This window comes from Rousettus aegyptiacus, unplaced genomic scaffold, assembly GCF_014176215.1.
Source record: "Rousettus aegyptiacus isolate mRouAeg1 unplaced genomic scaffold, mRouAeg1.p scaffold_m13_p_12, whole genome shotgun sequence".
In the NCBI taxonomy this organism is placed as follows: domain Eukaryota; kingdom Metazoa; phylum Chordata; class Mammalia; order Chiroptera; family Pteropodidae; genus Rousettus; species Rousettus aegyptiacus.
In genome coordinates this window covers 41199733-41212940 of record NW_023416287.1, presented here as the reverse complement: position 1 = coordinate 41212940, position 13208 = coordinate 41199733, and the positions used below count along the sequence as shown (strand labels likewise).

The 13208-nt window shown below is 39.3% G+C and overlaps 1 protein-coding gene across 5 annotated transcripts in view; it reads right to left on the bottom strand.

The window, feature by feature from the left end:
* KBTBD12 (kelch repeat and BTB domain containing 12) overlaps positions 1-13208 on the bottom strand; it is a 100920-nt gene that overhangs the window by 22571 nt on the left and 65141 nt on the right. For 2 of the 5 annotated variants that reach the window (XR_001594108.2, XM_016121946.2), the window contains exon 6: positions 12582-12764. Coding sequence is in view for 3 of the 5 variants with exons in the window: in XM_016121946.2 (XP_015977432.1) it covers positions 12583-12764 (182 nt within the window). In the remaining 2 variants the exon portion in view is untranslated. Of the gene's footprint in view, positions 1-4729; positions 9140-10013; positions 10645-12581; positions 12765-13208 lie in introns of those variants that run through there. The other 3 variants (XM_016121947.2, XM_016121945.2, XR_001594109.2) reach the window with 3 other exon arrangements.

Genomic DNA, 13208 nt, shown 5'->3' with positions numbered 1-13208 from the left:
AAATACCTAGTAGAGGGATTGCTGGATCATATGGTAAATCAATTCTTAGTATTTTGAGGAACCTCCATACTGTTTTCCAGAGTGGCTGTACCAATTTGTAGTCCCACCAGCAGTATATGAGAGTTCCTTTTCCTCCACATCCTCTCCAACATTTGTTATTATTTATTCTGTTGATAGCAGCTATTCTAACAGACAAATATGAGATGGTATCTCATTGTGGTTTTGATTTGCATTTCCCTAATAACTAGCAATGATGAGGATCTATTCATATGTTTATTGGCCATTTTTATGACTTCTTGGGAGAAGTGCCTGTTCAGGTCTTCTGCCCATTTTTTGGTTGAATCATTTTGTTGTTGTTGTTGTTGAGTTGTATGAATTATTTGTATATTTTTAATCTTAAGCCCTTATCAGAGGTTTGCTTGCAAATATATTTTCCTGTTCAGATGGTTGTCTCTTTACCTTGTTGACAATTTCTTTTGCTGAGCAGAAGCTTTTTAGTTTGATGTAGTCCCATTCTTTTATTTTAGCTTTTACTTCCCTTGCCTATGAGGTCAAATTCATAAAATCCTCATTAAGTCCAAAGTCTTTGAGTTTCATTCCTATGTTTTCTTCTTTGCATTTTATTATTTTAGGTCTTATATTCAGGTCCTTAGTCCATTTTGAGTTAATTTTGGTATGTGGTGATAGACAATATTCTAGTTTCATTCTTTTCCAGGTGGCCTTCCAGTTTTCCCAGCACCATGTTTGAAGAGGCTGTCATTCTCCACTGTATGTTTTTGGCTTTTTTGTCAAAGATTATTTGCCCATATGAATATGTTTTTACTTCTGGATTCTTGATTCTGTTTCACTGGCCTCTGTGTCTGTTTTTTTTTTTTTTTTTTTTTTTTTTTTTTTTGCCAATACCATGCCATTATGATTACTGTTGCTTTGTAGTATAATTTGAAGTCAGACAGAGTGATGCCTCCAGCCTCATTCTTTTTTCTCAGGATGGCTTTGGCAGTTCGGGGTCTTATGTACTTCCCTACAAATCTGATGATGTTTTGTTTTATTTCTTCAAAAAATGGTGATGAGATTTTGATGGGGATTGCACTAAACTGTATAATGCTTTATGGTCATTTTAACTATGTTGATTCTTCCAATCCAAGAACATGGAATATCTTTCCATTTCTTTGTATCTTTTTCAATTTCTTTTAATAGAGTCTTATAGTTTTCATTATATAGGTCCTTCACATGTTTGTTAAATTTATTCCTAGGTCTTTTATTTTTTTTTGCTGTAATTGCAAAAAGAATTATTTTTTCCACATCTTTTTCTTACACTTCATTATTAGAGTATAGGAATATGATGGATTTTCGAATGTTAATTTTGTATCCAGAAACTTTACTGTATTTGCTTATCGTTTCTAGTAGCGTTCTTGTAGAATATTTAGGGTTTTCTATATAGAGAATCATGTCATCTGAAGTAGTGACAGTTTGACTTCTTCCTTTCCTATTTGGATGCCTTTTATATCTTTCTCTTGCCTGATTGCACTCTCTAGGACCTCCATGTTATACTGAACAAGAATGGTGATAGTGGACAGCCTTGTCTTGTTCCCGATCTTAGAGGGAAAGTTGTTAGTTTTTCACCATTAAGTATAATGTTGACTGGGGATTTGTCATCTGTGGCTTTTATTATGTTAAGATAACTTCTATCACAATTTTGTTCAGTGTTTGTCATAATTTTCCATCTTTCATCTCTGATTTCACTTATTTGTGTCCTTTCCTTTTTTTCTTTAGTGAGTCTAACCAGGGGTTTGACTGTTTGGTAGAATTCACTGGTGAAGCCCTCTAGTACTGGACTTTTACATTTTGGTAGATTTTTGATGATTGCTTCAATTTCCTTATTGCTGATTGATCTATTTAGATTTTCCAGTTCTTCTTAATTCTATCTAGGAAGATTGTATTTTTCTAGGTACTGGTCCATTTTTTCTAAGTTATTAAATTTGGTATTATATACTTTTTCATAGTATTCTTGCATGATCCTTTGTATTTCTGCAGTGTCTGTGGTAATTTTTCCTCTTTCATCTCTGATTTTGTTTATTTGTGTCCTTTCTCTTTTTTCTTTAGTGAGGCTAGCCAGGGGTTTGTCAATTTTTATAAACCTTCTCAAAGAACCAGCTCTTTGTTGCATTTATATTTTTATTGTTTTTTGTTGTTGTTGTTTTCAATTTCATTTCTTTCTACTCTAATTTTGATTATTTCTTTCCTTCTGCTGACTTTAGGCTTCATTTGTTCTTCCTTTTCTACTTTTTTAAGATGAAGCGGTAGGTCATTTATTTGGGCTTGTTCTCCTTTTTGGAGGTCGGCCTGTAGTGATAGGAACTGTCCTCCTATGACCGCTTTTGCCATGTCCCAAAAGTTTTGGTCTGTTGTACTATCATTATCATTCATTTCTATGTATCTCTTGATCTCTCCTTTTATTCCTTCTCTGACCCAGTTATCCTTCAGTAGCATGATGTTTAAACTCCATGTATTTGTGGTTCTTTCTGCTTTCTTTTTTACAGTTGATCTCCAGCTTCAAAGCATTATGATCAAAGAATATGGTTAGTGTGATTTCAACCCTCTTATATTTGTCGAGGCTACTTCTGTGTCCCAGTATGTAGTCAATCTTTGAGAATGTTCCATGTGCACTAGAGAAGAATGTATAAGCAGCTTTTTTGGGCTGAAAGGCTCTGTAAATGTCAATTATGTCTAGTTGGTCTAATGTATCATTTAAGCATATTATTTCCTTATTGGTTTTCTAGGTAGATGATCTCTCCATATCTGACATTGAGGTGCTTGGGTCCCCTACTATGATATTGTTTCGGTCTGCTTCTCCCTTTAGTTCTGTTAGTAATTGCTTTACATATTTCAGGGCTCCCTGATTGGAGCATATATATTAATAAATGTTACATCTTCATGGTGCATGATTTCCTTTATCATTATGAAGTGTCCCTCAGTATCTTTCTTTACCTTTTTTATTTTGATGTCTATTTCATCTGATATTAGTACCACTACTCTTGCTTTCCTCTGAGTGCAATTTGTTTGGATTATCATTTTTTGCCCTTTCACTTTGAGTCTGTATTTGTCTTTGGAGCTGAGATGTGTCTCCTGGAGGCAGCATATGGTTGGGTTCTGTTTTTCAATCCATTCTGCAACTCTGTGCCTTTTTCTTGGTGACTTCAGTCTATTTACATTTAGGGTGATTATTGAAATATGAGGTCTTCTTGTAGTCATTTTATCTTTCACTTTCTGGTAGCTCGGCATTTCCATTGCTTCCTTGTCCTTGTGTTTGTATGTTTGTTTGTTTGTTTGTTTTAATTTTGGTTGATTTTTGTGGGTTTTCCCTTTGGTCCTTCTTGTTTTATGTTATATACTTCAGCTCTGAATCTTTGGCATATGGTTAACATTAAGAATATGTAAAGGATACATATACACACACACACATACATGTGTATATATATTATAAATACATGCATACATACATACATACATACGTATATACTTATACATATATGCAGTCGTCCATTTTCTTCTATGCATGCTTATCTCCATCCCCCTTTGCAAATTTAGATCTTTGAATCCTTCCCTTTTCAGTCATTGTTGTCTCATTTTGTCCCCATGTAGGCTGAACATTCATTACTATCTTGCTGTAGTCTATCTCTTCTTATTGTTTACAGTTATATTGCCCTGTTCTTAGTAAAGATTGCACTCCTCTGCTTCTATTTGCCTGATAGTCACCTTACTCCTAATTATGTATATATTTTTGTCATTTTGTTTTAGGTGAGCTGACCCTTTTCTGTATTTTCTGTAGTGCGGGCCTCGTAGTGGAGAATTTCCTCAATTTTTGTGTGTCTGGAAAGGTCTTTATTTCTCCTTCATATATAAAGGAGAGCTTTGCTGGATACATTATTCTTGGCTGGTATTTACTTTTACTTAATAGTTTGAATTTTTGATTCTACTTTCTGGCTTGGAAAGTGTGTGGAGAAGTCTCATGATAATCTAATGAGTTTTTCTTTATAGGTTAATTCTTTGTAACTGATTTCTGATAATTTTAATACAATTTGTCTTGGTGAAGGACTTTTTGGGTTGAGATAATTGGATGTTCTGTTGACTTCTTGAATTTCAAGCTCCAGCTCATTCTTTAGATTTGGGAATTTCTCGTCAACTATTTGTCTGAAAATGCTTTCTAGTCCTTGCTCCTTTTCCTCCCCTTCAATAATGCACATTATTCTTATGTTTCCTCTCCTGATAGCATCAGCTAGTTCCTATATTTTTCTTTCATTATTTTTTATTCTTTGGTTTCTTTCTTTTTTCTTCTAATTTCTTTCTATATTTCTGTGCTCAATATCACTGATCTTTTCTTCCATTTGGTCCACTCTATTTCTCAAGCTTGCTATTTCATTTTTTTTTACTCTTTCAGTGTGTGTTTTTAATTTTCAGAGTTTTATTCTGTTCTTTTTGAAGGTTCCAATCTCCTTGCTAAATAACTCATCCTACTCATCTAGTTGTTTTTCGATTCTTTAAATTGTTGATATGACTCTTTTCAGATCTCACCAACTTTTTTCAGATGTACCTTCCTGAATTCTCTTTCATTAAGTCACGTATTTCTATGTCTGTAAGCTTATTTTCTGGATATCTTTCTCTCTTTTTTTTTTTTTTTGAGATGCCATGTCACCTTGGTGTTTCATGGTGTTTAATGGATGATTTCTCCCCTTGGCATTAATGGTGGTGTATTCTGCTTTTATTCCAGAAAGAAGAAGCAGTTTTTTTTTGTTTTCCAGTAGGTGACATCTAAGCTTCATGGATTCTTGCTTTATATGAAGCTTTAATAATGTCTTTTTTCCCCCTTGTAGTTGTTTAATCATGCTTGCTGCCCTCAGTCTTAGTCCCTGTCAGTGTTAGTAACAGTTTTGTTAGTGTTTGCTCAGATTCTCCTGGGGCTCTGTGGTGTTTGGTCTCAGAGGATATGGGGGTGGGGCCTTCTGGGTGAGGGATAGGGGCTGTGGCTCAGCCTTGGTTTTGCAACCGCAGCTGATAAATTCAACTATTGTTTCTCTGCCATCCCACTTCTCTGCTTTCTGCCCTAATGACTGGGTCTTGCTGCTGGCCATGTGGAACTCATAACTCTCCCAGGCAGGGTTGTTCAGGGAACTTGCTGCACCTTCTCCCCTCTCCCTCCTCCTACAGGAAGCTCAGGCTGCAAGAGTCAGCTTCTTTGTTTCTCTCAGTACACCACTGACACCCAGGGTCTGATCTATGGTAGCTCTTACGCACAAATCCCATGCTCAGACATGCTGGTGAACAGTTGGGTGTTTGGTGTTGAGTTTTAGTTGTTCAGCTTATTGTTGTTTCAAATGGAGAGGTCTTGGAATGTCTCTCACTTAGTCATATTTCTCCAAACTCTCTCCAGATATTTTTCTGTTCTTATTCCCTAAGCAATACAGTATAACAACTATTTATACAGCATTTACAGTCTATTAAGTATTGCAAGTGATTTAAAGATGATTTAAAGCAAAAGGGAGGATGTCTGTAGGTTATATGCAAATACTGTGCCATTTTATATAAGAGACTAAGCATCTTCAGAGTTGGATATGATGGAGGGTCCTGGAACCAATCCCTTGTGGATATCGAGAGATAACTATATAAAGTTTCATGGCATAGGGGAATTAGGTTGCTAATCAGCTGACCTTAAGATAAGAAGAATATCTTGAACATCTAGGTGGGTTCAGTGTAAGTACAGACTTCTTAAAAGTTGGAAAGGGAGTCTTAATGAAGATGCGATGATAGGAGCATGACAAGGCAATATGATTGTTGACTTTGAAGATGCAGGAAGGGGCCACAAATCCAGAAATGCCAGAAACCTCCAAAGAATGAAAAAGGCAAGGACATAAATTCTTCCCCAGAGTCTCAAAAGGAGTGCAGTCATGCAGACACTCTGATTTTAGCTCATGGAGATCCATTTCAGATTTCCAAACTGCAGAAGTGTAAGATAATAAATTTGTGGTTGTAATTAAGCCACTAAATGTGTGATAGTTTGTTTTAGCAACAATAGAAAACTAATGCAGGGATAACATGAACTATACCACATTTTTGTCTGATGTGGATAAGACTCTAACCCCTGACAAGATGTCAAGTCATTGTATTTGCAAATCTCTCTTCTTCTCCAGAAAGTGAACTTGTCGAGAGCCTGGCTTTTTTCATCGTGTCTCTGCCCAGTGAAGTGCCTGGTTCAGAAGAAGTGCTCAGAACATGCTGACCAACTGATTGATGCTTTGCAATCTTCCTCAAGTATGTCTTCTGTCTGATCAATGGTAAGGGACTTCTTGCTTTATTCTGGATTTCTTGGTAGTCCCTAGTTCAGGGCTGAGCAGCCATATGTGTTGAGTAGAGATAGAGAAACGGGAAGAGTGTGGCTTTTGACTGGAGCCAGGGGCTGTCAGATGTATGCCACAGGGAACATTTTCTGCCCCTGCCCTCTCCCTTGTCTCCCCTCTTGGGGTGCATCCCATCAGAGGGTGGCGGATCCAATACTGGCATACTTCCTTTTGAAATGTCTCTCTAAAGACCCACATAGCAACAGAAGAAAGTCAGGCAGAGAAACAAGCTTTCAGCGGGGCTGCTGGGCCTTAAATCATGCCTTTGCTGGTGAAAACCCTCATATTTGGCTGGAACTTGAAGCTTTGGCTGCTCTTTCTGACCTGTGTATTTTTCCTGTGCTCCATTCCAATGGCTATCATCTACTGCTGAGTTTCTCAATGCTGCAGGATGGCCTTGGCCTCCCATGGATGCTGTGTCTATGCATGCACTGTCCAGTTCTCCCCTAAGTGCCAGCTGCCTTCCCCGTCCCAGGGTTTCTAAACTCTGCAAAACCTTGACCAGCCTTTGCATGAACTGGTCTGTTTCTTAACTTGGCTGTGATCTGTAATGTCTCTCAATAAACCCAAATACCTCTAAGTGGCTTAGGGTCATGTCTGCCACAGCAGGTAGGTTTCTTCATCTTTGTCTAGTGCTCCCAAAGCTTTCACATTCTAAACACCCACCACCTTGGAACTTGGTGCCAGAGCCCAGATCAATATAGTGAGAGATCATATGTCTCCCCTTCAAATAACAGCTGGAGGAATCAATCAAAATGCCAATCTCTTGGTGATTTGTTTAAGAAATTATGCTACATCTATAATGGAATACTGTGTTGCTGCTTTAGATATATTGTTGAGTAAAAGAAGAATGGATTAGAACCATGTTAGGTATGTAAACATAAAAATACACATATATATTTCTTTATAATTTATATGTTCCCTTAGCTCAGTATTTTTCTTCAAAAAATGTGAAAGACTACACCAGAAGTTGGCAAACTTTTCTTGTAAAAGGCTGGATAATAAATATTCTAGGCTTTGTTAGCCAGAGGTCTCTATTGCAGCCTCTCAGCTCTTCTGTTACTATGTGAAAGCATCACAGATAATCCATAAGTGATGAGCATGACTGTATGCCAATATGATGTTATTTACAACTGTTGGGTGAGATTTGTTGTAAATGAAAATATTTAAGTTGTGAGAGGAAAATACCTGAGAAATAGCTAAGAAGTGACTCGGGATTATAAATCATCAATGCTTGCTGAGCGTGCAGAACTTGTTACCAGACATCCCAGGAATCAGGACCATTTGGGTCTTCCTTTTTTGGCAGGGGTATCAATGTCATCCAAGAGAAAGTGGCTTTGGTAAGGGAAGGTAGGGCTATCAATTAGGAACTCCTGGGCTGTGATAACTAAGGGTAGCCTGCATACTAAGACATTTATTGCAACAATTAGCATCTACCAAGAAGTCTTATGGCTTTTTTATTCAGTGACTCAGTCATGAATCCTGAACCTGGTTCTTTCCATCTCCCTGTTCTATTTCCCTCTTTAGGTCAACTGCAGCAGTCTCTGTCTAGTCTGTCATCCCTGCAGGACAGTTACTGTGGTTCTAGGGGACATGCAGACTTGAAAAGACTCAGCAGAAAAAAAGCCCATGTCTTCCTCTATACCTCTTTTAAAAGAATGAGAAAACCTTTCCCAAAGCCACTTTATAAATTTTCCCCTATGTCTCTTTGAGCAGGATTGTGGCATATGGCCATGTTAAACTAACCACGGGAAAAGGAAGAGTATTGCTACAACTGGTTCATTTAAGGTAGGGTTTACCGATCAGCTGGGACAGGGACCCAGCTGCTGTATACAAGCATAGGGGAATGGCTATGGGGGGACATCCAACTGTGGTGGGCAAAGAAGTGGGGTGACTTGATTCTACACTCCAATACCTCTTCCAGTCAGACCCAGGGTGAACAACTGGAGCCATCTGGGTGGTTCTCTTTAAGGAACATTTTAAGGTGGAAGGGGCAGAATCCCTTGAAATATTTTCTGGTCTTTTGCTTTGGTTGGGTGGCTGTTCTCTTGTGGTTAAACTCCTGGCATCTCCCTCTGAATTGGCCAGCACACTGCTGACATCCTCTATTTCCAGTTGCACTGGACTTGCACTGGTTCCCACTGCTACTAATTCAGCTTCTGCGACCTGGGCTTCTGTAAGGCCTCCTGCCCATCTGCCAATGTCTGCTCTCACCCTGCTCATCAACACAGGCTGTGTAAATATGTCCTTAAAGGACTTCCTTGCCTGAAGCCATGTTGCTGAAGTGTAAAGACCAACTCCTTGGTGTGGTACCTGAGGTCTTCTGTGATTGGCTTCATCTCCTTTTCCTGCCATCCACCTGTGCTTCAAACATCTGCAATGGGACCACCTTCTTCACCTGTCTCATACATCCTGGCCTCTGGGCCTTGCTCTTGATGATTTCCTGGCTGGTCATCCCCCTCACTCTGGTGATGTTCTGCACTTCCTGGGCACTGGGAGCCCATTATACAAATGAAATTGACATTGGATTGCAACATGAAAACAAATGAAAGTGATCTTTTATTACTAGAATTTTATTTTATAAGTTTAAATTCAAAGCATTTGCTCATTTTAAAGTCAATCAGTGAGAATAATGATGCTTTCTTGAACACAAATTGAACTGGAGTATGTTTGACAGCTGCAGTCTCCTATCAGCCTCAGCATTCAAATCACTTCTCTCTCGTGTTTCATAGCTCAGTTTCAAAATCCTGTTTCACAAAGAGAAGAACTAGCAAAAAGTTGAAGAATCCTCTGTGTGATACTGGGACAGTGATCAATTAAAGTGAAAAAATGACTGATAGAAAAATATTATTTTGAAGCTCAATATCTAACAACAGGAAGGCAGAAATATTTAATTTTGAATAACAAATATGAAAGTTAGAAAAGAAACACCCAGAGCTTAAACAGTAAACCAAACATTACTTGTTCCAGCACACCAACTGGAGGAGCCAAGTGGCTAGGTCTTAAGAACTATCACCAATCATATGCACATCTCTCCCTAAAATCCCAAGAGATTCCACTCAAGCATTGTTCTGGGCACCATGATTTCGGAAATGCTGAGTACAATAATAATGATAATAGTAATACTTACTCTTTTAGTTTTGTACAGGTACTTTGGTCAGCATTTTCTTACTCAATCCTCACGCCAACACTATAAAGTATTTTTCTTCCCATTCTGTCATTATTTCTTCAAATAGGTTTTCAATCCCTTGCTCTCTCTCTCTCTCTTCTCCTTCTGGTACTCCTCTGACGTGAATTTTGTTATGCTTGATGTTGTCCCAGAGGTACCTTAAACTATCCTTTTTTTAAAAAATTATTTTTTCTTTTTGCTGTTTTGATTGTTTTCTGTTACCTTATCTTCCAAATTGCTGATTCTATCTTCTGCTTCACCTAATTTGATTTTGATTCCTTCTTTATTTCCATTATTTTATTCTTCATTTTGGACTGGTTCTTATTTATGGTTTTTCTGTCCTTTTTTTATGCTGTCTCTCAGTTGAAGTTCTCACTAAGTTCATTGAGCATCCTTATAACCAGTGTTTTGAACTTTGTATATGGTAGGTTGTTTGCTTTCATTTTGCTTAGTTCTTTTTTTGGAGTATTCTCTTGTTCCTTCATTTGGGACTGTTTTTTGTCTCCTCATTTTGGCTGTTTCTCTGTGTTTGTTTCTTTGTATTAGGTAGATATGCTACATCTCCTAGTCTTGGCAGGATGACCTTATATAATAGGTGTTCTGTGGAGCTCAGTGGTACAGTCTCACTGATCACTTGAGCCAGGTTGCTCCAGGAGTGTCCTTTATGTGGGTTGTGTGTGCCCTCCTGTTGTAGTCGAAACTTGCTTACTGTTGGCATGTCAGTGTGTGGGACTGATCCTCAGGCTTAACTCTGAGGATTGACCACTACCACAGCATACTAGCCTGTCACAGGGCTGGCATCCCTCACTTCTCAAAGGGGGGACCTCTGAAGCTGTGATATCTTTCTCAATTCTCAACTGCCACACATGAGTATGGGACTAGTGGGTTTCATGTTTCTGCTGCTCTTGATGTGTTTTTTTCTTTATATCCTTAATTGTAAGACTTCTGTTCAGCTAGTCTTTAGATGGTTCTCCAGGTTGATTGTTCTATAATTTAGATGTGGTTATGGGAAGAAATGAGCACAACTTTTACCTTCTCCATCATCTTGACCAGAACCTCCCTTTACATTTTTTTCTTCCCATTCTGTATGTGAGGAAAATAAGGCTTTAGAAAGGTTACCTTGCCCAAAATCACACAGCTCTCTAAGTAGCAGATCTAGGACTAGAGGCTTGCTCTGAAACCAATGCACCTAGAAATGTGTTATGACATGCCCACAAAGCCTCCTTGATCCAGGGAAATGTAGTAGTTTCTAGTATGTTAAAGTAGGTGGAATAGGTATGGGGATTCTGTTAAGACGTAGTCAGAGAAATAGAGATCTGTGGCAGTTCTTCTCAACCACAGACACTACAAGCCAGCACAGCCTGCTCAGAGGAACTGTTCTGCCTTTGCAGCAAGAAAAGGAGCCCACAAAATTAGGACCCTCCACCAGAGAGAAAAATTAACTCATTTTAACTCAGGTCCCTGGACATACTCAGAGACTAAACCCTTGGATTGAGAAATGCTACTCTATGCTGGCCACCTGAAGACCCATCCATATACCAGGTACCTTGGTAGGCTCTTAGGTACAACTGCAAAGAGACAGATGTGGCCCCTTCCCTGTCTAGTCTAGTAGGGGACAATTTACCTTGGGTTTAACTGGGCCCCCTTCATAGTGACAAAAGCACGTATCCAACTGGCTTGTTTCTATGGATCTGTTTCTCCTACTTGGATTAGCAGCTGGAACCTGGGAACATGGGCTAGTGGTCACCAGAACCACATAGCACTATCTCAAAGAGCTATCTCAATCTACGATTGTCTCTCTCTGGTAAAGTTCTAAGGAATTTACTGACCACTCCTGTTTAAAAGAGGGCCTTATATAGGTGAATTTCTTGAGAAGTTGTTGAATAACAGTTACAAAATGCATTCTTTAAATCCACTGTGCTTCCAGAAGTATAGCTGGTAAGTGAAAGAAATAGATTTCCTAGGTGCTGTTTAAATGTCACCCTTAAAATATATTTTTGAGAGAGGCTGTTTTCTGATTATACTCAAATGTGGGATGAAGCAGGAGGCTCCTTCCAACCTTGGAGAAGATATTGCGAAGGCTGCAACCAAGAGGGCAGCTGGCCACCAATGGTGTGCTTCCTTTCTCTTTCACTCCAGAGCCTGGCCTGTGCCTGGGTTGGGTGGCATAGGCAAGCTGTGTTCAGCCAAGGCCAGCTTGTAGAAGGCCATATGTGTCTGAGAGCTGGCCAAGTGCAGCTTGTGTACCAAACCCAGAGTGGGCCATGGCTACGGAACTCTGCATCTCCTTCGCTGACACAGACCTGGCCCAGGGTGGAATGACTGCTCACCATGGTCAAGCTTGAGTGCCTGGGCTGTTATGAACTTGTAGTCCACTGCTGTCCTGTTTTGGGCAATGTTGCTGCAACAGAGGAGTATTCTACATATGAATAGACAGTCTACAAGACCGAAGCCAGAATATAGCACCAAGATAAATCTTCCTTTCTCATCACTCTTTAGAGATAACTCCTTTGCTCAGAGACTAGGTCCAAAGTTCTTATTCTCCCATGTGTTGGACATTTAGCTCTAACCAACTTTTCTAGCCTTTATAGCAAAGCCGGCCCACCTCTGGCCATGACTCAGTTATTTTTGTGATCTCACCATCAATTACACCTATGGGACTGCTTCTTTCTCATCATCCAAGACTCTGATAGAAGGCTTGTTTCTTGGCAATGTTGTCCTTGAGTCCCCAGCAGTGTGAGATTCCTCCATCCCCTGTACTCTTGTGGCATTTACCCTGTATTCCACATGTGTTATCACCGCATTCAGCCTTGCCATGTCTTATCCACTCTAACTGAGTGGAGGTCTTTGAGGGTGGGCTCTGTATACTCCCCCTCAAAGTGCCCAGCACACTCTACTTTGCACACAGGCTACTATGCACACAAAGCACATGTATGGGTGACTGACGGATACCCATGGGCTCTCTCCATTCCTAATGCCTCCTTTGCAGACACGACAGGAGTTCCTACAGCAATGCTGACCTCAGTGCTCTTTGCCTTCTTCCATCAAGTCTGAAGGTGGGGGGATGAGGTCTCGGGGGTTCATCCTGGCCACCAGGCAGACATCATAGCTGTCATGCATGAGGACATTGATGGCTACAACATTCCACTGGTTTTCCCATGGGTCCAGCTCCAATATTTCTTTGGAGATAACTTCATGGCGATCTGAAAAACAGCAAAGTGGTAAAACAAAATATTATGGGGTTATTAAATTCAGAGGTCATAATTACTGTATTAAACAACTTTTTATAAAAGAAATATGCAGCAAAAATTAACAGACAACTGAATAAGGAGACTTTAAATGGAAGACACAGTGTTGGTGAATTTAAGAAACTAAGAAAAGTCGTGTTACAACTCACATTCAAAATTTATCCAAGACATAGCTGAAAGAATGTTCCAGTGTTACACTAATTATTTATTAATGATGTGGGCAAGAGATAAAACTATTCTATTTCTACACCCATGAGAGGAGATGTGGGTGGAATCATGTGACCTGTGCAAGTCATTGAGCTCCCTGAGCTTATGTTTCCTTAAATACAGACAGGGATGCTAATACACAGCCAGGGTCCTCACACAAAACAGATGGAGCACTCTAACCGAGTAATTTGA